The sequence below is a fragment of the Petaurus breviceps genome, unplaced genomic scaffold (genome assembly GCF_028583685.1).
Source record: "Petaurus breviceps papuanus isolate PSGF00001 unplaced genomic scaffold, PetGlider_PUasm1.0 37, whole genome shotgun sequence".
Lineage (NCBI taxonomy): Eukaryota > Metazoa > Chordata > Mammalia > Diprotodontia > Petauridae > Petaurus > Petaurus breviceps.
The window spans coordinates 61,284,263-61,310,814 of NW_027186296.1; the positions used below are offsets into that span (position 1 = coordinate 61,284,263).

A 26,552-nucleotide genomic window follows, 5' to 3' on the forward strand; every position below is an offset into this window, starting at 1 on the left:
TGGATGGATGGATGGATGGATGGATGGATGGATGGATGGATGGATGGGTGGGTAGACAGGTACAGACATGCTGAGCTTGAGAGGTCTGGTAGTAATATAGAGGTAAGAGATTTTTGAATAACAAGTGACCTTTAGATACTGAATTTGAAGCTCAACAAGAAGGTCAGGGCAGAAGGTGGGGGATTTTAGAATCATCTACATAGAGGAGCTACTTCAAGAGACATAATGTAAACTGACAAAAATAAAGAGCCAAGCACTGTATACCCCTTCTTAATAGTGGGAAGCTAAAATAGAACTATTGAGGAAGACAAAAGGACCTAGCAGATGGGTAGGAAAGAAGATAGTGTCATAAAATGAAAAGAATGGGAGTGTTTCCAGAAGGAAGGGGTAGTCATGAGTTTCAGACTCTACAAAAAGTTCAGGTAGGATGAAGATTAAAAGAAGACTGTTAGGTTTGACATTGACATTTAAAAGAAGGTCATTAGTAACTTTTTACATGAAGGATCAACATATACCTTACTGGTTAAAATTTTTAATCATTCTTTAGTTTGTAAATATCTCTATTGGAATAAAACTTGCCTTAGTAGTGAATGTACATATTTGTACATATTCAGGGTTTCTGCATGTTGCTGTGATTATAGAGGAATTTCTTAGTAAAGCTACAGCCTAGTATAGTGGATACAGCCCTGGACTGGGAGGCAAGTGCCTTAGGCTAGTCTTGACTTTGTTGCTAACTTGCTGTGGTTCTATTATCCTAAGTAGGTCATTTCACCCCACTGGGCTTGTTTCGCATGGCTTGAAAAAAGGGGTTGAACTAGATGAGATGAGCTCTAAAATTCTTTCACAGTAAAGTATATAATCATACCTTCTATTTTGTTATACAGAAGGAGAAGAAAACTGGGCATGATCTGACAAGCACCTTGCATTTACAGAGTTCAAAGAAAGGATAGGTAGAACCCTTTGGCCTAAGAACTGTACTGGGGAAGTCCAACTAGTAAGAGTGGGAGTTTCGTAAGAATGAAGTTCTGGTGCAGAACCCAGAAAATGACACAGAGAAGCTAACCTCCCGCTGAGAACAGCAGGAATCGGCCAGCTCAACGCTCTGGGAGCCGAGCCCAGCACCACGCCGAGGCTTTAGCCCCAGGGCGGGTCTGACCAGCTGCCTGCCAGAGGGACTCCAGATCAGCAGCAGCTGTGGCCGTTTGCAGATTTATCAACACGTAGATGTGAAGGACAAGGTGAGAGGCCAGTGCAGTCTGGACTTTGGGACACAGTAAGTGGGAGTGCGTGGCTTTTACCCCCGGGGCGAGAAACCGCTGAGACGCCAGCACAGCCTGCCAGCGTGGCGGCTTCAGCTCCTGGCCTGCAGAGTGTAGGGGGACCAAGCACCAGTCTGAGGGGTCATCGCTCTTGCTTTAACCTGCTTGGATCTGGATTGCAGTCCAGGGTGGAGGTCTTGGGGTGTGTGTCCAGCTTGCCAGAACGTGTGGAGACCTCAGAGAGGGCACCCATCTAATACCTCCGGCAGCTGAGAAAACCCCAGCGTTTGGGACGAAAACTCCCCTGTCTGGTGGCAGAGTCCTACTGTGGCAAAAAGCCCAAAAGTCAAATAATTGAGTGGCAAAATGAGCAGGCAAAGGAAACAAAGCAGACAGAAGATTCCAACATTACACTCCTATTTTGGGGATAAGAAGGAGCAAGGCATGGAACAGAAGGAAATCAGTGAAGTCAGAACTCCTGCACCAAAAGCTTCAAAGGAAAATACAAGCTGGTTACAGGCCATAGAGGACCTTAAGAAGCAGATAAGAGAAGTGGAGGAAAAATTGGGAAGAGAAATGAGAACAATGCAAGAAAATTATGAAATGAGAGTCAACAGCCTGACTGAAGAAAATAATACCTTAAAAAACAGACTGACTCAAATGGCAAAGGAGGCTCAAAAAAGGCAATGAGGAGAAGAATGCCTTAAAAAGTCGAATTTGCCAGATGGAAAAAGAATCTCAAAAGCTCACTGAGGAGAATCATTGCTTCAGAATTAGATTGGAGCAAATGGAAGCGAATGACTTTATGAGAAATCAAGATGCTGTTAAACAGATCCAAACAAATGAAAGAATAGAAGGCAATGTGAAATATCTCATGGGAAAAACCACTGACCTGGAAAATAGATCCAGGAGAGAGAATTTAAAAATTATTGGACTGCCTGAGAGCCATGACCAAAGTAAGAGCCTGGAAAGCATCCTCCAGGAAGGTCTCAAAGAAAACTGCCCTGATGTTTTAGAACGAGAGGGCAAAATAGAGGTTGAAAGAATCCACCCATCACCTCCTGAAAAAGATCCCAAAAAGAAAACACCTAGGAATATTATAGCCAGGTTCCAGAATTCCCAGATTAAGGAGAGAATATTACAAGCAGCCAGGAAGAAACAATTTGAATATTGTGGAAACACAATCAGGATAACCCAAGATCTGGCAGCTTCTACACTGAGGGATCGAAGGGCCTGGAATGTGATATTCCGGAGGTCAAGGGAGCTGGGATTAAAACCAAGAGTCACCTACCCAGCAAAACTGAGTATCATGTTTCAGGGGAAAATATGGTCATTCAGTGGAATACAGGACTTTCAAGCATTCTTGCTGAAAAAACCAGAGTTGAATAGAAAATTTGACATTCAGATACAAGAAGCAAGAGAAGCATGAGAAGGTAAACAGGGAAAAGAAATCATAAGGAACTTATCAAAGTTGAACAATTTTTTTTAAAAGCAATTGGGGTTGAGTGGCTTGCTCAGGGTTGCATGGCCAGTTGTTGTTTCTGGGTGTGGTGCTGAGTGTCTGGGCCCGGATTTGATCTGGGTCGTCCCAGCACTGGGGCCGGTGCTCTTGCTCGCTGAGCCACCTGGCCAAAGTTGAACTATTAACATTCCTACATGGAAAAACAATAATTGTAACTTATGAAACTTTTCTCAGTAGTTGAAGGGATTAGAAATATATATATATATATATGTCTTTATATGAGGGTATGCGGGCATATGAATACATATGTGAATGTGTGTATATACGTTTACAGGTATACATAGATAGAGGGCACGGGACCAATTTAACAGGAAGGGATGATACTTAAAAGGTGAAATTAAGAGGTGAGAGGAATATAATGAGAGGAGATGGGGAGAGACAGAGTGGGGCAAACTATCTCATACAGAAGAGGCAAGGGAAAATGGTTACAATGGAGGGGAAGAATAGAAAGGCAAAAGGGAATGGGTCAACCTTATTCCTATTGAATCTGGCTTGAGGAGGGAGGGAAATACACACTAAATAGGGGATCTCACCCTCCAGGAGAATAGGGGGGGAAGGGGATGTGAGGGGGGATGATGGAAGGGAGGGCAGGCTGGGGGGCAGGGAAGTTGGAAGCACCCACTTGTGAAAAGGGACAGGATCAAAGTAGAGAATAGAACAAGTGGGAGGTGGGATAGGAGGGAGGGAAATATAGTCAGTCTTTTACAATACATCTACTATGTTATTGTTTTGCATTAGCCGCACATGTACAACCTATACTGAACTGCTTGTCTCCCCAGTGGGGGTGGGTGGCAGGGGGGGAAGGGAATGAATCTGGAATTGAAAGTTTTAAAAATCAAATATTCAAATATATATATATATATATATGTGTGTGTGTATATACTATTATTAATACCATCTTACATGTTATTAAGAAAAAAAAGATATACAGGCACTGAGGCATAGAGATCCACTGGAAAAGTTGAAATGGGTATGGGAGAAAATATGGGAGAGAGCAGATTGGAGGTAGGGATATCCTGTGGGACTGCTGTTTGGGGGGATGGGTGGGGGAAAACGGGGAGAAAATTTGTAACTCAAAATCTGGCGGAAACGAATGATGTAAATCAGAAGTTAATAAAGCATTAAAAAATTTTTTAAAAAAGAATGAAGTTCTGAAAATTACAAATTGAAACAACAATGTTGAAAGAGAAAAAGAACTATCTAAAGAGATGGATGTGGATGCACAGGGAACTCATTGCCTAAGTTTGATTTCAGAGGACATACTGTAATAGAGAGTGGAAACAAAGGCACATACTGGGAAGATACCAAGAAAAAAAAGTTGAATAGTCTTGCAAGAATAGTATCAAAAACCCTAATGCTGAGAATATATTAAGGCTGTTCATGAATGGCAAGGACCACAAAACATACATTTTTTTTTTTTAAGCAATTGGGGTTAAGTAACTTGCTCAAGGTTACACGGCCAGTTATTTCTGGGTGTGGTGCTAAGTATCTGAGCCTGGATTCGATCCCCCAGGTCATCCCGACACTGTGGTCGGTGCTCTTACTCGCTGTGCTACCTGGCCGCCCCAAAATATACATTCTTTAAAAATCTATTTTAGAGATAGAAGCAAGATCAAAGAAGAGTTAGGTATGAATGAGAGGATAAAAATATATAGCAAAAAGCAGAACTACTCAGTTCTTTGCTTTTTTCTCTGACAAGTAAAATGATTTTTGTAGTGACAAAGAAATAATAATAATTAATATGAACTTGAAACACAAGTTAAAAGAGAAAATAGTAAAAGAGTTCTGAATGTCTTAAGTGAGTTGAAGCCATCAGATCAGAAGGAAGTACATCCCAGATTACTGAAAAAAATAGAGATTGTTGAGACACTGTCAGTAATCCTGAAAAGCGTATTTATAAAGAGAGAGGTGTCACAGAACTGGGAAGAAGTCAGATGTCTCAATTCCTCCTCTCTCCCCAAAAGGGGAATTGACTTTGCAAATTTAGAAGTTTGATATCGATTCCTGGGTTAATTCTATAATGCATTAATAAAATGATGACTTAACAAGTATCTTAAAAGGGAAGCATTGACCTTGATGTGGCCATGTTGGCCCTTACTGATGTCTTAGCAATTATGCTAACCTAGTAACCTCATTTCATCTTTTGACAGGGTTACTAAATTGACTGTTTAGGGAAATTGTGCAGACACAGATAATAGATGTTAGCAAACTATTTGATTAATGAATGCACATGTGCTCTTGTGAATAAGATGGAGAAATGTGAGCTAGATGGTGGTATAGAAGGTATATAAGTTGGGTGTATTTGTGACAAGCTGATTGACTCCATTCTGAATAATTATGGGGTTATTGTTGAGTAGTAGAATGGCTAGTGGATTTTTACTTGGGCTTAAGTAGTAGTTTTGTGTTTTTAGTAAGGATTTGTATAAGGGTATATAGATCTATGCTAGTTAGATGTGTTAAATGACATGAAACTAGGATGGACAGCCAGCATGGTGGATGACATAATCAAGATCTATCTCTACCTTTACAGTGATACATTGGATATTTCCTTATAGGATGTCTTCAAGCAAAGGCTGTATGGCTACTTATTAGAATTGTAGAGGGAATCCTTGTTCAGTTATGGGTTAGACTAGATGGTGTTATAAGTCTCAAAGCTCTGAGATTCTGTGATTCTTCTTTTTCTCAATGCTGATGTGCATAAAATCTGTTTTTATATCCATTCCAGGCCCAGCACTATTTGGTGTACCTCCTCACTGCCTCTAGAGAGGATCTTCAGGGTCTGATTGAGCCTTAAATTCTTTGGACCTTGTACTCTACTGCTTCCTAGCTTTGTTATCTTAGTCACTGAATGTGGTGTTTTCCTCCTCTTTAGAAGGAGATGGTTCTAGATCAGCCTTTGTTCGAGCTGTTAAGTTTTCTTATTCTACTGTTTTAGTTATTAGATTTGTTAAGGTTTTTGACCCAGGTGTTTGTGTTATATGCAAGGAGAGAAAACCTAGTGATTTAGAATTGTCCTTTGGAATGGAGTGTCTCAGAAGACTTAGGAATTGTCTCCCTTATGAAGTTACAGGGTTTTTGTTTTAGAAAGACTTCATTGAGACAGATTGAAAGCCAAGTGAAAAATCTTGTGACCCTCAAAGGGGTAGTGAAATAGATATAATGTAGTTCCTTGAGGCTACCCCTATTTAATTTTTGAAATTTTGTCATTTTAAAAAGAATTGGTAACAACTCAGCAGTGAAATTGGAGCCAACCCACAAGTTTGATTCATTCCTTATTGGGGAAATTAGGAGCACAGCTAGTTCATGTTTGGACTGGATAAGTTCTCCAAGGTACAGATAAAATGAATTTAAAGTTTGTTTATTCCACTTTTTGTCCTTACTCTTTCGTTCTTTCCTCCCTCTTTACACCAATGGAATTTATTTAATTTGAGATGACTCTCTTCCTTGTCCTTACTTTTTCCTCTTTCTTGCTCCCTTTATTTCATTCTTTCAAATTTTTATCTTTTTTCTCAGATGTAGAGTGTATCAATCTGATTCTAGGACCTCTTGAGTATTAACTTTCAAAGTGTTGTTTGTCTTATTCTTGCTTTTCTTTACACATTTAGTTTTGCCTGAGATGTCAGAACTTTCTTTGTTGAACTTTTCTTTTATCTATAAGCCAAAGGATCCTCTTTCCCTATATTTCAGTACCCAATCCTTTTAAGAGTATTTGCTACCTGCCTCTAAGGATGACCTTTTTATTCTTGGAATATAAGATGTTAAGCTTTGAAAAGGCTGGCAGCTAGTCCAGTACAAGGCTGTTTGACATGGAATTTTGGATTTTAAATGCTTTTTTGGAACGGCTAGTATCCTACCAGTGACTTTTGCTTCTAGACTAGAACTTACATACCTGATTTTTTTTGTTACCCTAGTAAGGCAGCTGTTTCTGATTAAGAAAATACTTTAATTTTTCTAAGGAACTGCTGAAGCTATTCGGGTACCTTTATATCTGGTTGTTAATTTTGATGGAACAGGTGATTTCATATAGAATTTGGCTTAAAATATATACTTTTGGTAAGGGTAAGAAATGAAATTCCTCTTTAACTTCCCTTTGTCAGAATCATTTTATTTAAGAAGGCATTTATTATTCACCTACTATATGTAAAGCTCATTTGTAGGAACTGAAGAAATCAAATAAATCAGATACCATCCATCTTTTCAGCTAGTTCTAAAAGAGAAATAAGTAGAATGGTCCTGTTTTCAAAATCTTTAACACTTCATCACCCAACATTGGTGGCTGATGGATTTCAGGTTATCTAGGTTCCTAAAAACCTTGAGCCAGTTTTAGTATGTGCATTCGTGTGTGTAGGACTAGGTGATGAAATTGAATTCTTGCATGAGTTCATGTACTCCAGACTTGTAGAGGCCAACTTAATGTGTCTTGTATAGAAACCATACATAGCTCTTAACATTCATTTGTACTTAACTGATGTCAGTTGTGACTACAAAAATGCAGATATTTAGTATATGACAGTGCTATATGCATTTCAGGGAAGGAACTTTGTACTAAATTATGTGTTAGCATCAGGTAACCAATTATCACATATCATTCATCTGAAATTTATCTCTATCCTTAGGATATGTAAAATTTCCCCCATTCTTCCATCATCTTGAAAAGAAATAGTTATTGTAATCCATAATCTTGTTTCCCATTGTACCACAAAGAAATTTCCATTATTTTGTATAAAAATGATATTGATAGCTAAAATTTATATAGTACGTTAAGATTTATAAAGTGCTATACATTTAATACTTACAGTAGCCCTCTGAAGAAGTGATATTATAATCTCCATTTTAATAACAATAGTTAACATTTATGTAGTGCCTACTATGTGCCAGACAGTTTGCTAAGTGCTTGACACATATTATCTCACTTGATCCTCACAACAACCCTGGAAGATAGGTGCTATTCTTATCTTCATTTTACAGTTGGGGAAACTGAGGAAAACAAGTTACTTGACTTGCCCAGGGAAATACAACTTGTAAGTGTCTGAAACTGGATTTGAACTTGAGTCTTCCTAACTCCAAGCTTAGTGGTCTATATACTGCACAAGAGGAAACTGAGATTAAGAGAGGTTGTGACTTGTCCAGGGTCACACAGCTAATAACAGAGGCAAAATTTGAATTCAGCTTTTCATGACTCTAAGTCAGTTACCCTCTTGTATCTCCAAGGCAATATTCATAGCACCAATAGTGACTATGAATATGCTAACATAATTCTGAATTGCAGAATATAACAGGCTCTCCATATGGAAGACAGAAGCAAAACATTTATTCAGACACCAAAAAGCCAAATCCCAACACCAGAAAACTGAATCCATCATAGCAAGAAAGAAGTTAATACACGTTATCATTGCAGGAAGTGACACCATCCTAAAGCCTTCCTCCTTCTTGGACCTTCCCACGAATAAACACTCACAATCCTAGCTATCTACTTACCTGCATCCTCTCTCTTCCTTCATTCTAACTGCTCTGACTCATTTCCTGCTTCATCCCTTCCTGCTCTACCCATTGAGCAAACTCCTCCCACCACAGGCTCCATGTGATTACATTTGGCCTATTAAGGGGCAGGGAAGATCTTCACATTTCTAATACCTTTACACCTCTTGGCCTCACTTTCCTCATTTGTTAATGAGGGGGTTGGACTACATGATTTCTGAGGCTTCTTCTAGTTTTAAATGGATGATCCTAGGATTCTAGCACATGACCACTGAACTTTTCAGAACTTCAATTTCTTTATCTGTAAAATAGAAGAAATAAAACTGAAAACGTTTCGGGATTGGTGTAAAGATTAAATATAAAATATATGTGAAAGTGCTTTTAAAACTATGAAACATGGTATTGGTAATAAAAAGGTTGTGCATTGTGTTCTAGCATTTTCTTATCTTAATCTGCCATGAATTTGCTTTCATGGTGAGGAGGCTTGAATTTCTGTTTTGCCTAATGTGAGAGTTGGCAGTCCCATCTTCCCTGAAATATCAGGGAAGTACAGCAGAGTGGTTGTTTCAGATTGAAAGTCTCTTGCTTTACAAACATCACTGATCCCAGCAATTCTTTAGAGAGACAAGAGCTGTGTGAGTGTTGGATATCCTGGCCTGGTATGCAAAGAAAAGAACAGCTTTGGGCTTCCCATGTTGAGGAAGCAGGGGTAGATAAATGACTTGGATTTTTTCCTCTTGTTACTGAATGTTTTTAAAAGCTGTTTCTTAAAAGAATACTATTAAAAGCCTTCTAAATATTCCTTAATCTCTAGCTGTGTAAAAAGGGGTGTTATATAGTAGCTTGCTCTACATTTCTAGAAAGAAATATATTAATGATAAAGATTCAATCCAGAAATAAATGGTGGAGCAAGGAAACCAACACTGACTGGCATTCCCATGTCTCACTGAGCTGTTCATAATGCACCTTCATTAGTTCTCCTTTGTGACAATAGTGACGAGCTTAGTTAGGCCAGCACTTTTCATGCAGAAGGGCCATTCACAGCGGTGGTCAGCTTGATATGATCCTGTAGAATGCTTTCATTGAAGATTTGCTATATAGGGAGATCAGAGGCTGCTCAGTACCAGAATCATCATGTGGGGAATATTTCATTCTCATTTGGCCGTGGTACTGTTTAATCCCAAAAGATGACCTGATCTTCATGGGGTAATGCTGACCACAAAGAGAAAAGGAAAAGACAAGAGAGGATCCAGGATCAAACAAACCAAGTGAAGTACAAAGAACAGCATGTGCATTCTCTATCTCTTGGCTTTCAGAATTTATCTTTTGAGTCATTGCTGGTTATTTGTTTCTGGTTAATGGCATCCCAAACCTTAATCCTTGTGAGGAGGTGGTATGTTTATATTGGGGGGTGGTAGAAAGGGAGGGGTGAATTTTAAGTGAGTTTGGCAGTTTTCTGTGGAAAGTCTATTAGCCTTAGCTGCTCTGATGATCAGCTTTTATCTTCATATATCATAGCTAAAAAGGCAAAGGTGGGGGTGGTAAGAATAATAACACAAAAGGTTAAATCATTAAAAAAAAAAAGTAAACCCTGCCAGCTGGCTCATCCACTGTTAACAAATAATGATATATTTCTCCTTGGCCCGAAATAAAGTAATCTCAACTCCAAGGCTAACTGAAAAAATCATTCTTATATTTGAGCTATAGAAGGCCCTTTTGCTCTGTTAGGCTAGAGCTCTTGAGTCATGCTTGCCTGATGTGCTACTTCTCAAGTTATATGTTGGTATATCTCTCTCACATTTGAAATGAGAATTTCTATATCACATAGAGGTATAAGTTGATGATATAAGTGCTCATTTTTAGCCTTACCTAATTAGAAATATATCCTTACCTGATTTCTTTTCCTTAGCAATCCCTCATTAATTAATATTGACCTTTGCCTGACTTAGCTATAAAACGTTTTTGCATTTCCTAGTCATTCTAACTTTATGATGGCACCTCTGCTGAATCCTGTTTGTTTAAATCGCATTGGTTGCTTTAGCGTGTTAGCTATGCCAACTGAACTAAACAGTTATCATGATAGTTATTAATCACAATATTTTCCAAGTACTTTTATAACTTCTGCAGTCTCATCCAACTCTGAGTCCTATAACTCTGTATGTGTGTGTGAAAGAGAGAGACAGAGATAGAGATGTCTGGTCAAGGACTGTAATACAAAGAAAGTTATGATTTCCACTTTTGTATAATAACTATTTTATGTACCTTCTCTTAATTGATCGTCATGATAGTCCTGTGAGGTAATTGTTAGGTATTGTCATCTCCATTTTAAAGATAAGGAAAATAAAATTCTGCTTGTGACCAGCTTGTATATGGTCACTTACCTAGTTTCTAAAGAAGGATTTGAACAAAATCGTCATGAGTCTAAGTCCAGCCTTGTGTCCACTATGCAACATTGCCTTTGTTGCATATGCTTTAAGACAGCATTAATTTATAAAACATTTATTAAGCACCTGTTGTATTCCTATCACTACTTTGTAACTTTGTATAGAATACTGAAAGTGTGGAGTAGATATTCATACCAAACATGTCAATAAGAAACTTAAAATTCAATAAACATTTATTAAGCAACTCCTATGTACCAGGCACTATGGTAAGTGCTAGGGATACAGGTAAGAAAAAGAAAAGCAGTCCCTGCTCTCATGGAGCTTGCAGTCTAATAAGGGAAATAAAAAGGAAGCTTGCAGGGTGGAGGGCAATGCCAAGGATACCCAGTGTGGGAACATCGTATTCTGTGGATTTCAAACAAAACAAAACTGCATATGGGAAGGTGTTAACTTGAGTATCCAAGGCAGAGTTTGATGTCTGGGAATGAGCTTATCCTGGGAGGACCATCTTGTTCCCTGGAGCTCAAATCAGATAGAGCTGCAGATGGAAAGTTCAGATCCTGGCCATAAAACGATGTTGGAGGCATACCATAATAATTTTAAACAAGAGAACAAAAACATGGAAGCACTGAAATACATACATGGTAGTATCCGACTGAATGTGGATTTAAGGAGTAACAAGTGATGGAATTTCACTGTGGCATCAAAGAAAGTTCTCTGGGCTTGGCATCTGGATGCCAGGTTAAAATTCTGCCTCAGACACTTATATACTGTGTGAGCATTAGAAAAATTATTTAACATCTCAGAGCCTCAGTTTCCTCATTTATAAAATACAGGTGGTAGTACTTGAACTACCAACTTTACAAGTTTGTTGTAAAGGAAAGCCCTTTAGTAACCTTAAAGTTAACAAGTAGTGTAGCTTCTTATTTCTAGAGTATAAGTTATTGAGTAAGACAAATGTTCGACTACATTGTATGGTACTTAATTTACCTTTTAGTTACCAACACATTCCACTCAATTTTAGGGACCATGCATTTAGGTAATATCTTCATAGTAAACTAAAAATACTGGATATTTACTGAGGACAATAGTCCCAGCCTATGCAGTATTTACTTTTGTCAACTTTGAGTTTTTCAGTGTTAAAACTGTTACTTCCTACAGCCTGCCTTTTTTTTTTTTTTAAGGTTCATGGGTATTAGAAGTTTTGTGCCCATGAATTTATTGAATACCTGCTAGGTGCCCAGTAGTATGGTAAAGCTGTGTAAAGGAAACACCCAAGTTATATGACTGGGCTTCTGCTCTCAAGGAGATAGTAAGCATTTATTTTTATATAGAGATATAGTATATGTGTAGTATACATATACACATGCATATGTTTGTATGCATATACTATTATTATATTTAAGTTTTGCAAAATGCTTTAAAATATTAGCGTATTTTATCCTCCAGCACTTAGCACAGGGCCTGGCATATAGTAAGGTTCTTAATTATTGACCACTCTGGAGAGCTGCTGTTATTCCCCCATTTAAGAGATGAGGGGACTCAGGCAGAGAGAGGTTAAGTAAGTTGCCAGAGATCGAGAGAGAGAGAGAGAGAGTGTGTGTGTGTGTGTGTGTGTGTGTGTATGTGTGTGTGTGAAGCATGCTTTGGGTGAGATAAGACCTAGTAGGTGTCAGACAATTAGAGAGCCATATGTTTGTCTAATTTCAAAGATCAGTCATGTTCTTTAGCATTGCATATTATGGCTTTGTATCATTTCACATGTGTACCCCTGGTCACAGTTTTTTCATTTGTTAACTATATATGTATGTGAATTGTTATTAATATGATGTTGATGTTATTATCACATTATGCATATATATTATTTCATCTTAATACTTTGTTGAAATTGGTTGACAGTGATTTCCCAAAGGGTCATCAGAGCATGAATGAAGCAGTCTTCAGTGATAAGAATATCATAATTTTGAACTCCTTAAAGAACATGTGTGTTTCTTCTTTTTCTGTGTTGTTAGATTTGGGGGCAGCATGTATCTAGTCTCAACAAACACAATAACTGGAACCATCCTCTGCCATTACTTCCAAATGAAAGACAGGGGGTGAATACAGACAGGTGCTGTTTGGTAATTTTTCATTTATTCTTATTGACTAAAACCCTGATTATTAGTTAAAAAAAAAAAAAACTTCTGACGAAGATTTTACAGTGGTAGTAGACAACATGAGTAAGAACCTAAAGGAACACAATGAAAGTGGTCATTCCCTTTAAATCCCATTTCATTTTAGATTAGGTTAGGCATTTAGAAAAAAAAATTATCTTCATTTCCAAATTCCCTCACTCCTACCACCACCCATTGAGAAGGCAAGAAGTATGATACTCATTATACATATGAAGTGATATAAAATGTATTTGCACAATAGTTATATTGCAAGGGGAAAAAACAAAATAAAGTGAAAAAAACATACTTTAAGCTGTATTCAGAGTTCATCCCCCCCCCTCTCTTTCTCTCTCTCTCTCTCTCTCTCTCTCTCTCTCTCTCTCTCTCTCTCGATAGCCTTTGTTGTCGTGAATCCTTTGGAATTGTTGTGAGTCATTCTGTTGATCAGAGTAGCTAAGTCTTTCATAGTTGATTACTGTTATCATATATTGTTGTTTCTGTGTACAATGTTCTGTTTACTTTGCACCAATTTATAGAAGTCTTCCCCGGTTTTTCTGATACCATCCCCTTCATTTCTTATAACCCTAGAGTGTTCTATCATATTCATATATCACAACTTATTCAGCCATTGCCCAGTTAATGGGCATCCCCTCAGTTTCTAATTCTCTGCCACCACAGAAGAAGCTGCAATAAACATTTTTGTACATAGAGGTCCTTTTCCTTTGATTTCTTTCAGTTACAGATCTGGTAGTCATATTGCTTGGCCAAAGGGTATGCGCAGTTTTATAGCTGTTGGGGCACAGTTCTGAATTATTCTCCAGAATGGTTGAATTAGTCCACAGCTCCACCAACAGTGCATTAGTATCCCTGTTTTTCCACATCTCCTACAGCATTTGTCATTTTCCTTTTCTGTCATATTAGCCAATCTGAAAGATGTGAGGTAGTACTCAGTTTTTTTGGGGGGGGGATTGGAAGGGGGCAAGGCAGGACAATTGAGATTAAGTGACTTGTCCAAGGTCACATGGCTAGTAAGTGTTAAGTGTCTAAGGCCGGATTTGAACTCAGGTGGTCCAGACTCCAGGGCTGGTACTCTATTCACTTAGCCATCTAGCTGCCCCCTCAATTTTTTTTAAAAATTTGACCACCTTTAATTATCAGTTATTAAGAACATTTTTCATATGACTTGATTGCTTTGATTTCTTTTGAAAACTGTCTATTTAGGCTAAGCATTTATTTTATGCCTCTTGTCTAACAGGTACTGTGCAGCATGCTTTACAATTATTATTTCATTTGATTTAATCAACAAGTATGAGAGATAGATTCTGTTATCCCCATTCTACAGTTGAGGAAACTGAGACAATCAGAGTTTCAGTAAACTATTCAGGGTTATATAGCTAAACACTGAGACCAGATTTTAATTTAGGTCTTCCTGACTTTAGACCCAGTGCTATATCTAGTATTCCACCTAGCTGCCAATTCCATAGAGATTCCTTTTAGAAAATTGTTTCTGAGTCGGCATGGTGACACATACCTGTCATCACTGCTGCTAGGGAGATTGAGGCTTGTGGATTGCCTAAACTTGGGATTTCTGAACTGTTGGGAGGGCTAACGCAATTCAGGTGTCCATATTTAAAGTCCAGCGTTCATACATTAATCCAGTGGGAGTAGAGGATTGGAAAGGGGAGAGAACCAGGATGCCTGAGGAAGGGCAGACTGGTCCAAATTGGAAACAGAAAAATGTCTTTCAGTAGTGGGATTGGATTTGTAAGTATCTGCTAGAAGGAAGGAAAAGGAAGGGAAGGAGGAAAAATGTTTCAGGAAGAGACAAGACAGAAATTTCAGTGGTGACTTTTATTGTATCTCAAAATTATTCTTTAGAGAAATTACCTTCAATTCAATTTAAAGCATTTTTTAAATCTATATGGATTTTGGTGTTTATAGTATTAATAAAAACCAAGTCATTATCATCAGAGGTAGAAAGAATTTATTTCCTTTTTAATTAGGGTTTTTTTCTCCTTCAAGTTACAAAGTGTTTCAAATTCCAAAGTATCTTGTGGAACATTTTATTTAAACAAATTATTCCACTATAAATCTTAAATTCTGTGTTTCTTCTTTCGATTTTAGCTTATCTTAGATAAATCATCTCAGAACTGAATACATAGATACTCAGTTTTGTGGTAGAGACTATTGCTAGAACTTTGCAGAAGAATTCGATAAGCCAGACAATGTTGAAAGTTTTAGGCCTTTTTGTTCAAGGGTAATTTATGGGTAATTCCAAAAGAGAATGAATGCGGTATTACTGGAGAAAGTCAAAGAAATGGGAGATAGGGACAAGAAGAGAAGCAGCCTACCCATCCTCTCACTGGGGAACTAGTACCACTAATGTGGGAATGGGAAAGGGCAGGGAAGGGGCATAACCAAGGATGTAGCCAGTGAACCTCGGGCATAATGTTTTTCAGGCCATGACAAGAAAAGCAGCTCCTTGATGGTCTTGCCAAGAAGCTGCTCATAGGACTTGCCATATGGTTATACAATGTGCACACTGAAACTGCTTGGTTCATGCTTCAGAGTAGCTCCAGGAACTCCAGAGTCAGACCATCACTGAGATCAGGGCTATTCAGGGGTTTTATGGAGACTAGGTGGGGCAGTCCAAGTTCTGCTTAAGCAAGCCTGATTTTGATAACTGTATTCCAATATAATTGATTTTCATTGTAATCTACCTGTGCATTTTATTTTGTGCATTTAAAAACATGATTCTGAGAAGGTACCTATAGGCTTCACTTGATTACCAATGGAGATTCATCACATACACACACACACACACACACAAAATGCTTAAAAATTTTTGATCTAGGTCAGGCATTATTGTCCTTTTAGTAGCCCATAATTTTGAATGTTTCTGTCAGAGACCAAGTAAAGATATCTTAAACATAAGAAAATAACTCATTTATCATTGCCAGAAAGAATCTTATCTGTTGGTTGAACCTACAAAACAGGTTAAAAAATGATATTCCATAAAGGGAGAAGCACTTGGGAAGCCCATAATGATAAAATGAGCAAGTTTTTCCTTCCTTTGTTCAATTCTAAGTTTGTTGTACCTTAAAGTTAGCCTCTCTTGTTATGCCTGGAGAAGCATTTCTTTCTCTCATTAAACACAAAAGCTGGCAATGCCAGCAATTTGATTCACGCTTAATGTGGGAAGAAAATACCTGTTTGTACTTTAACAAGTAGAACCTGTTTTTAATATATAACTTGCCAGCTCCTGACTGGGTGTTCTTTTTAAGTGTAATTACACCCCCAAGAATATACCTCTCGAAGCCTTAAATCCTTTCCCCCCCTTGGCTTCTCATTTTGTTGGGCTGCAGCCACACTATTTAGTAATTGAGCTTTTTAGTGGGGTTGGGGGGCAGGTGGCAGCAGGTGGGAGTCACCCCTAAAGATGTGGAGACTGGTTGCACCAAATGATTAAACAATTGGGGGAGTTAGGTTAGCGAACTGAAATGATAGCCTTCCTGATAGACAGTTGAATATTTCAGGAGAATTTTTTCCTCCTCTTTGTGACTTCAGTATGTAACTTTGCAAAGTGTTGAGTAGGAGCCCATTTCATGTTAACCGTGGTAAAATTGTGTGTGAGGAGCTTAAACCAAATACCTGGGTTTTTGTTCATGAATTTGGGAGGTAATATGTATTTTAACCTAACTGTTCATTCTCTTTCATTTCTTTGTAGATGGTGGCCCACGGGAAACATTAATGCATTTTGCTGTGAGACTGGGACTGCTGAGGTTAACTTGGTTTCTGTTACAGAAGCCAGGTGGAAGAGGAGCTCTCAGCATACACAACAATGAAGGAGAGACTCCAGCAAGCCTGGCTTTAGATCGGGGGTATCAGAAGCTTCATCGACTTCTGACAGAGTAAGCTTTTTTCCCCCCCTATTCTCTTCCTTTCAGCCATCACCTCATACCTTCACACTCCCATTCATTTTAACACACTGGTTGTTATTCTTCCCGTCCTTTATACTTTGCCACTAATTGAGACCAAAGCCCATATATTCTGCTAGATCATTGAAAACTTGTCCTTACTATCTTATCTGGAAGAATATTAAGGCTTGTGGGAAATCTAGGTTTGGGGTTTTTTTTCACCCTATTTCTCACTCTTTCTCCCTATTTTCTTTACTCTGAACTCCTGTTTTATTAGTTGGGGGTGGGGCATGCCTCTTGCATAGCTTTTTGTTCTCTCATTCTTTACTGAAAATGTTTAATGAGTCAGGGATTTTTGGTAACATTAGGCAATTTGTAGAGATTCTAAGACGTGACACTTGCATTTGTTTCTTCAAGATGTTGTTTCTTTGAATTAGAAGTCAATACTTTAATACCATAATTATGTATGGAAAACATATATTAACCACAAGCAATTGCTTTGAATTGTAACTTATGTGGTTAAAATAGAGAACAGAGGTCTCTTCTATGAATACAGAAAAGTCAACAGAGTTGTCCTGGAAACTTGCAGTAAGTAATGCCTTCAGTGTGCATGTTTGTCTTCAGTTTTTCTCTAGTCTTCTTTTTTAAGAGTGCTTTTTTGGTTATTTTTACAGTTAATAGATTTAGGAAGTTTTTTTTATCATTTTTAAAAAAATGACAAAAATCGAACTAGCTGGACAAGAATAAACTTGTATTTCAGTGGAATACTAGTAAAGGCAGAAATTACAGGCACAGTTTCCTAAATAATAATATATTGGTTTGGTTTGGTTTTCTGCCACAGTAATCTGGTGGTTTTTTTCTTTACACAGAACCAACTAAAACCAAGTATACTCATTCTTCTGCAGGTGTTCCTTGACAGAACAATAACTTGTGTTTTTTTCGGTTAGTGTTCCCCAGTTCTTGGGCCTCGTCCTCTCCTTGAGTATAACTTTGTGGGTGCTTTATTTGGGGGTGGAGAAAGGTTTGGAGAGTTTTCAGAATCAAATTCTCTCTGTGCTTGTGCCAGTAACTTGTAACTACATCCTAAGTTTGCTAGTAGAACCACCAAAAATGGTTGATGTTGAAAAATGTCGCTGACTGGTGTTTCATGGATGTAGGAGATTGCTATGTAAGTCTCTTGAATATATGTGTGTATGGATACCTGGGCTCTGTTGACACATTGTTCTAGTTCAGTGATATGCCAGTGGCCATACAATTCCCATCTGACTAATGTTAAGACTACTCATTTAGGATAATTGAAATTGGCCTGCTGTCTGTACTGGGGGGAAAAAAGCAGAGTGCTAGAAGTTTAAGCAGTTAGCCTTGTGGAATAAAGGGGTATGCATTTCAAATGGAATTCCTTCAGATTTGGTTGTACAGTTCAGAACATATACTAGATAATACCAGTTCCACCAAAGACTGACTGGTAAGGTTAGTATTGTACTTTAATTCAAATAGGGAAATAAAGTTATTACGAGAGCTCCTTTTTGTACTTGAAAGCTGTGTCACAAGACTGATATTGCAACACAACTTTAAGGAAATAAGAGGTTGTATGATAGTTTTTGTTTAAAAGTGTTGTTGCACTGGCTTCTGTACTCATGTATTTATGTATTTGGTGGGGGATGGGAATGGGTGCCAGAGGGTGTAAAAGATCCAATGTTGTTCCCTGCCAACCCCAGAGACTTCTCAGGGACTCTGCTCCTTCTCAAGCCTGCTCCCACCAGTCTTGCCCTTGGCTTTAGAGCTCTCATTCTGAACTTCATTGGACTGTAAACTCCAGCTCATATCACTGATCCTCTTAGACCCTGGGTTCAGAGTGTGCTGTACCTGGGCCTCCTTCCTCATTCCCATTTATACTGCTGAAACCACCGTTTGCTCTTTTTCTGGCACCTCTTTCTTTTCCCTTCTTACCCCATACATTTGCTAGGTTGTCTTTCACAAAGAAAAAAATAATACTCAGAATAATCAAGAATGGGGTTGGAGTTAATGGAAAATGCATTAGCCCCACCCACACCCCCCGAAAAAAGGAGAGAGTGCTGCTTAGTGCAGATCAGTCATACTGTAACTTTTTAAGCTATTCTGTAACTGAGGTTTGTTATATTTAACTTAGAGCCTGTGATAGTTGCCCCTGCCCCTCGCTTTCATGCTTTGTTATACTGCTCTTCTTTTGCTCTCTGATGACAGGGACATCTTTACAATCAGAGCGCTCTCTTGTCAATTTGAGATTCACACCCCCCCACATACCCCCACATCTGTAAAGAGAGCTAATTGGCCTATTCTTTAATTTTAGACTGCCTCTTAAGTAATTAGAATGCTTCATGGTTACTGGTGGGAATTATGGGATCTTCTTATTCCTTCTAATAACTGGTATATCTTGACCCAAAAGAATAGATGGGGAAAAGAACTCAAAACATTTCAGCTATGCCCTATAACCCAGAAGACAGAGTAATTCAATCTAGTACTCAAATGGTTTCTTTGCAAAGTTCATAAAAGATGTTCCATTCTTCCTTTGTAGTTTAGTGGAAATAGCATTTGGATTTGACATCTGGTGACCTGGTTTGAATCCTAGCTCTGCTGTTTAAAACTTCCATGATTTGTGAAGGTTCTAAGTAATTGGACAGTTAGATTACTTTATTGAGATATCTCTGACCCTTCTTGACCCAATTTGGAGTTTTCTTGGCAAAGATACTAGAATGGTTTGCGGTTTCCTTTTCCAGCTCATTTTATAGATGAGGAAACTGAGGTTAAGTGACTGCCCAGTGTTACAAAGCTACTAAGTGTCTGAGGCAGGATTTGAACTCAGATCTTCCTGAAACCAGGCTGGGTGCTATTTATTGTATAAACTAACTGCCCTGATTTTTTGTTTTTTAAGTTTTCAGTCATATCCGACTGTGACTCTTTTTTTGTTTGTTTTCTTTGTAAAGATACTGGAGTAGTTTGCTATTTCCTTCTCCAGCTCATTTTACAGATGAGGAAACTGAGGAAAATGGTGAAGTGACTTGCTTAGGGTCATACAGCTAGTAAGTGTCTGAGGCCGGATATAAACTCAGATCTTCCTGACTCCAGCTGGGTGGTGCAGTGAATAGAGCACCAAGCCTGGAATCAGGTGTACATTCCTGGGCAAGTCACTTACCCCTGTTTGCCTCAGTTTCCTCATCTGTAAAATGAGCTGGAGAAGGAAACAGCAAACCACTCCATTATCTTTGCTAAGAAAACCCAAAATGAAGGCATGAATAGTTAGACACAACTCAACAACAACTTCCGAATTCTAGACGCAGCTCTCTATCCACCTATCAACTACACTGCCTAGATGTCTCTTAGCTTATTTTAGGAAATCTCTAATTTTAGTCAGGATGAATGAAGTATGTTGAGTCTTTGCTTTAGTTTTTTTTTTCTCCTTTTAATTTTTTTAATACCTTTTGTTTTACACTATCATTTCTAAATATATACTTCCCTTCTCACCTTCCTCTCCTGCCTCAGCATCCTTTGACTGTTGGATAGATCATCTACTTTAATTCCCTAGTAATGCCTGACTTTGATTTCATCTGCTGCTTTGAAGAGTGGTTTTGTTTTATCTACCACTGTAGCTGCAAATTGAATCTAAAAAATAAGGAATTTTAACCTTTTTATGTCATAGATCCCTTTGGCAGTCCATTGAAGTATATGGACACCTTCTTGCAATAATATTTTACTTGAATAAAATAAACTACATTAGGATTGCAAAGGAAACCAATTATATTGAAATGCAGTTACAAGAATACTTTTTATAATAAGTTAATGGAGCCCAGATTAAGAACCTTTGTCAAAATTTAAAGATAAAGTGAAGTTGGAAGAACTAGAGGTAGCCTCATGATCATGCAAGATTTAGAACTAGAAAAATATTAAGAGATTGTCTCGTCCATCAGTCTCCTTTTACAATTAGGAAACCAAGATTCAGATGAAGTCACCTTGAATAATTGTCCTGATCTCTGCGAGACAAGGATACTGGAGTGGTCTGTCATTTCCTTTTTCAGTTCATTTTACAAATGAAGAAACTGAGGCAAACAGGGTCAAGTTCAATACCTTTTCCTGATGATTAGCATTTGAAAAGGAAAGAATAAGTGATGTCTTTTCATTTTCTCTTCCCAAGTATAACTAAGGTAGAATCATAGGATATTAAAACTGGAAAAACTTTGAAATCATCAGAGCTTATCTCCTAATTTTATAAATGGTTAAGTAACTTACCCATGAGCACAAAGCTAGTCAGTGGCAGAATTTGTGTCTTCTAGTTCCCAGTCTAGACCTCTTTTTATAGGGCTGCAGAGTTTACCAAGGATTCTGATTGTAACTCAATGCCTTTCACTTAGTAAGTAGACTGGTGATAACTATTTGTTTAGTTTAACTGAGCTTAGAAAGCTATGGAAAACTTTCCTCCTTCAAGTCTGATTCCTTTTCTCTTTGCTTCCATACACACACACACATACACACATGTGTGTGTGTATAAATTTCTTTGTAGTTGGTTTGCTTCCCTCTCCCCACTTCCTTTGCTCTTCTCTTCTTTTAATTTACTGTAATACAAAATCGAAGTTTTTTTTAAAATAATCATTGCTGTTAGGAAAGTTTTATGTTCCCTGTTCTGAGTTTTAAATAAGATATCAACTTTTCTTATGTTTTTATTAACCGTACCCTACCCCTCCCAGAAAAAAACAGACTAAATTAAGTTTTTTTATGTAAACGTCAAAAGATCAACAAACAAGAGCATTTAAAATGCAAGGAACAAAAAAGCGGAATGAATACATGTGGAAACTGTCAATTTTTGTTATATACTATTTGATTTAAAAGAAATGTAAATTAAATTTTACATGATAGTAACAGAATTGCACTATTTGTACCCATTGCTGAATTCCTTTTTGCTTTCTTCTATTTTTGATGTCTTTAGTGCCCTTTTCTTTTTCCCCCTTCTCTATCATTCTAACTAAACTTATATAAGACTCTTTCCCCAATATAGCTTATTTTTTGTTTGTTTTCTTTATTTTAAAAAATATTTTATTTTTCCCAATTACATGTAAAAACAAATTTTAAAATTCTTTTTTTTTAAATTTTGAATTCAAAGTTATCTACCATTCTCCTTTCCCTCCTCCTTCCCTGAGATGGCAAGCAATTTGATATAGGTTATACATTACAATCATGTAAAACATATTTCCATATTAGTCATGTTATGAAGGAAAATATAAACCCCTACAAAAACATAAAGTGAAAAATGTATTCTTCAATCCACATTCAGATTCCATCAGTTCTTTCTCTGGACATGGATAATATCATTGAGTCCTTTGGAATCATCTTGTATCATTGTATTACTGAAAAATAGCTAAATCATTCACAGTGATCATCATATTATATTGCTGTTACTGTGTACAATGTTCTGTTGGTTCTGCTCACTTCACTTTGCATCATTTCATATAAGTCTTTTCCAGGTTTTTCTGAAACCTGCCTACTTGTTCCACAGTTGATGGGTATCTCAGTTTCCAGTGTTTGTTTTCTTTAGCTTCTCTTAGCCTCAGTTCATTCAGAACTTTACCACTCTAGTTTTACAGTTTTATGCCACATGCTTATAGTCATCCCTTGTTACTCCCCTTCCATTTTTTCTCTTTATCTTTTAAAAGGCTGAGTTGGTGAGTTTCCTTATATACCTATGTGGGCATCTTCAGAAAAATCTTGATGCTTTTAAAAAATTGTTTCTTTTTCTGTCTTCAGAATTCTTACAATCTTTTCATCTGTCCTGAATGGATTTCCCCTATTGATGTTTATTTAGTCCATTCAATACTAATGTAATCTTCCTTGGAACCCTTTGAAGTCTATTTTGCCAAAACTTAAGGTACATGTCAGACTTTTGCCTTCTTATTCCAGAAGAACTCTAGCCATGCTTGGTCCCTTTCTGATGTTTCTTCTCCAGCAACCAGTCCTATCTGATAGTGAAAATCATATCCAGTGTAGAATTTGCCTTTTTTGACCCCTCCATTTTTGAAGAATGAAGTCATTATCAAGGTAAGTCAGGAAGTTATTAACTGTTCTACTTTGGGTACAGAGAAAGCAAGAGAGTTCCTACAGACATTTGGAGAATTGATGTTCCACATCATTACCATATCATGCCTTTGTGTCAGGATGGATTGTGATATTTTCTTCAGACTTCATATCTGTCTCTTCTTTCTGTCAAGGTTTCTCATCTATCAAACAGGGATAAGAATAATAGAATTACATACCTGGTAGGTTTACTATAAGGAGCGCATGTTATAGACTTGAATACTCCATATAAATTAAGTGCTATTTCTAGAAGAAATCTGAATCTTATGTGGCCCATTACTTTGTCTTCAGCTGAATATCCAATGTGAGAACAGAATTGCAGAATTATATAATTTAGAGTGGAAGGGTTCAGGTGAAACCCAGTGGGTTTACATGACTCTCCAAGGTATACTAGAGAGAAAGTGGAATTAGTGTCCAGGTCTTTTGTTTCCTAGGGCAGTGAGTGTTCTCAATCTCCATCCCTTCCTCCCACTCCTCATCTTTTCAGCTCTTCTCCATACATCATTTCATGCTGGGAATAGTCTCTGAGATGGTAATTGACTTTATCCTCTTCCCTGGAATAAGGGATGTGATTAAATGTTTAGATTTCAAAGGGATTCTCAGCAGGCAAAGTAAATAGATGGAGTTCAGATGTGAAGCAAAGTCAAGTAGGTATTAACTATGTCAATAAACTGAAAAAGCAAGACTTCCCTTATATTAGCTGTTATATAAGCAAATTCAATAGGAACTGGCTTGTATGTGTGTGTGTTGAATATTTTCAAGGTGTGCTAGTTAATGATATATGATTTTTAGGTAACTTCCCTGGCCTTGGAGGAGACCCCCATGATAAAGGAAGGGTAGAAAATTTGTAGCCAGAAATCTTGAGTTCCTTAGCTCTTGTATTAGAAGTCTATGGGAGCTTGCTCTTACCAAATGTTCACTTTATGATTCTTGGATGGCCTTCCCATTAATGTTAAAATAGTATTTCAGAGGCACTGGTTGATCTTCCTTATCCCTTTTGTATTTCTTCTTTTGGAAATACTATCAGGTTATGATAAAGGATTTTTTTTTCTTTTACAAGTATAATTTTTTAGAGAGTATGGACAATATATAATTTAATACTTTATAATTTTTCTTTTCATGGGATCTTGTACATAAGTGTATATTTCAATTTGTCCAAACTTGAAGAAGGTCATTATTAGGTACTAGGAATAGATGAAAAATATAATAGTTCCTGCCTGTAAGTATTCTACAGCCCATTAGACAAAGGGTACTGACATGAATAAAATGACTGACTGAAGGTAGACTGTGATTTAGACAAAAGAGAGGTGGTAACAAAGAACTCTTTAAGAAAATTCAATGACAAAAATTCAGTTTTAGGTAGCACTTAAACTGTTCCTCTAGGTTATTAGAAGAATTTTAACAAGTGAAGATATGGAATGACTACTTTTGCAAATGCTCTCCTCTCCCCCACTCCTCTCTCTTTCACTCTTCCTCCTTCTCTCTTCTATTCCCCCACCCTCAGTATTTGAAAAATTAGTCTAAAAGTAACTTATCCCAGTTTCTCTAAGGCCTTGATATCTAGGACAACACATTTTCATTGAAGTGTTTTTTCCAGTGTCATTATACTTTCCTACTCTTTGCATCCCTGGGTACTGTATTAATTCTTCTACTTTGGTAATGCTTTAGATAACTAAAAATAAATTTTAGGTAGCATTTTGGTATTCCATTTTGGTGATGACAACTGCCTTTGGAAATGAAGTGTGACGCTTTCATATTATATCATTGTCTGTGTATCAATGATATAGGCTGTGTGTTACAGTGTTTATAATTTGTGATCATAAGGTGTCATTCACATTGCACTTGCCATCATACAGCAGAAGTTATTATTTTAAGAGCTTTAACTCTTTAGTGTTGCCACAGCAGTTATTCAGCATTTCTCTACTCTAGGGCACACTAGCATAGCACATCTGTCCTCCTCACAAACCATGTTTTATAGACAAGAGGGATGGAGAGATGCCTAGAGGAAAATAAGATGAATGAAAAAGAAAATGGCTTTTAGGGTATGGCATTGTAGAGGACTATATTTTGGTTATATTTTAAGCTTATATAATTAAGTTAAAACTTATCCTTTTATCTGTAGCCCCTTCCTAGGAAAAACTTATCCTTTCTATGCAGATACCTATTAGAGTTCCTGTAGAATTTGATGTAAGAGAGACCTTCCTTATAATGAAGTCTTTAGTATTGACACTGTTAGCCCTCTTGAAAATACTGAGGAACTCATTAAACCGTTGTACTCTAGCCTGTGGTCTTCACCTCTGTAATGGGAATGCAAATTTAAGATCTTCCCTGCCACTGGGCACTTTGATAGGCTTAAGTGCACCTGGAGCCTGTGGTGAGAGGCTTGTTTTTCAGGAGATATTTTGTGATTGGGCAGTGGGTCAAGAGGGTTGTGACATTCTCTGAGCCAGGAGAAGGCCATATAAACCCCGATGTGAGGCTTTGTTTTGGGGCTCACTTTGAGAAGTGTTGTTTGATTTGACCAGAGGAGACTCTGGGCAGCCATTGAGCCCCCCGGCTTTGAAAAACCCAGATGTTGATGCTTCCCTCTCTGGTAACTGACTAGGTATGGATGTAATGGTTGGACAGTTGCAAGCCTATCTGCTTGATCTGTTTGTTTCTCTATCTTCTTATAATTTCTGCTTGTAACCTCTGTATACTCTGAAGTTCGGGGTGCTGACTTTTTTCCCCTGAACTAGGTAATTGATCTGTTTGATTAAAGCAATATTGTTAACCCATTTTGAGTTGCTTTCCTTTAGAAAAGCAGATCTAAGAACCTGTGTTGTCAGCCACCCTGGGATGCTGGGGTGCTTGCTGCTACAACCTCTAAGCCATGTGTATCTAAATCAGTTTGTTTATTGCACAAGTGAAACAAATGATACTAGAGTAAATATTCTTGCACTAGACGTTCTGGCTAGAATGACCTCCTTCCTTGCCTATGCCTCCTGAACTCTGGATTTCTTCTAGAATCAGTTTAAGATCTATAAGTTTTATGATATTAAAAAGACTTAGTTTAACGCTACCTACTATGCAAAGCATGTGCATGTATACATAGATATGTATATGAAGTGTTGATCTCTGATTTTGTGTATTGCAGTATCTGACATAATTGGGATGTCTGTGTAATGAAATGCACACAGAAACATACACACCTATATACGTGTGTCTGTCTAGAGATACACATGTGTGTATGTATATATACATGTGTGTGTTATTCTTGTACCCACTGTATCCTCCATCCTCCTTCATTCAAATAGAAGATCTTTGAGGGTAAGGGCAGGACTTTTTTGTCTTGTATCTCCCTAGCATTTAGTATAACACCTGGCACATTGTCACTATTTAATAAATGCTTGGTTGACTGATTTATTGGGCTATTATTGAGGTCATTATAGTACCTCTATCAAGTGAGTGGAAATCTATTAAGCCCATGAATGGTCAGTCTATCACTTAGATCTCAGTTTTGCTTCCAAGAGTTGTGACATGACATAGCTTAATCTGTTATGTTGTTTCCGATAGCAACAATATGTGATGTTGAAAGCCCAGGATTTTCCTTCAGTGCAGTTTCAGGATGAAGTAAATATGAGAGCAAAGCCTAGAAATGGAAAGGTGTGTATGATAGAATAAGGCAATGACTACAAAGAACCTTCTTTCCATTTTAAATTTGTTGTTTTGTTGTTGGGTTGTTTCAGTCGTGTCTGACT

General features: G+C 37.6%; 1 protein-coding gene across 6 annotated transcripts in view; it reads left to right on the plus strand.

The window, feature by feature from the left end:
• Positions 1-26,552, plus strand: part of AKAP13 (A-kinase anchoring protein 13) — a 399,825-nt gene that overhangs the window by 189,718 nt on the left and 183,555 nt on the right. For all 6 annotated transcript variants that reach the window (XR_011170310.1, XM_069098536.1, XM_069098533.1 and 3 more), the window contains one exon: positions 16,524-16,707. Coding sequence is in view for 5 of the 6 variants with exons in the window: in XM_069098536.1 (XP_068954637.1) it covers positions 16,524-16,707 (184 nt within the window). In the remaining variant the exon portion in view is untranslated. The remainder of the gene's footprint in view (positions 1-16,523; positions 16,708-26,552) is intronic.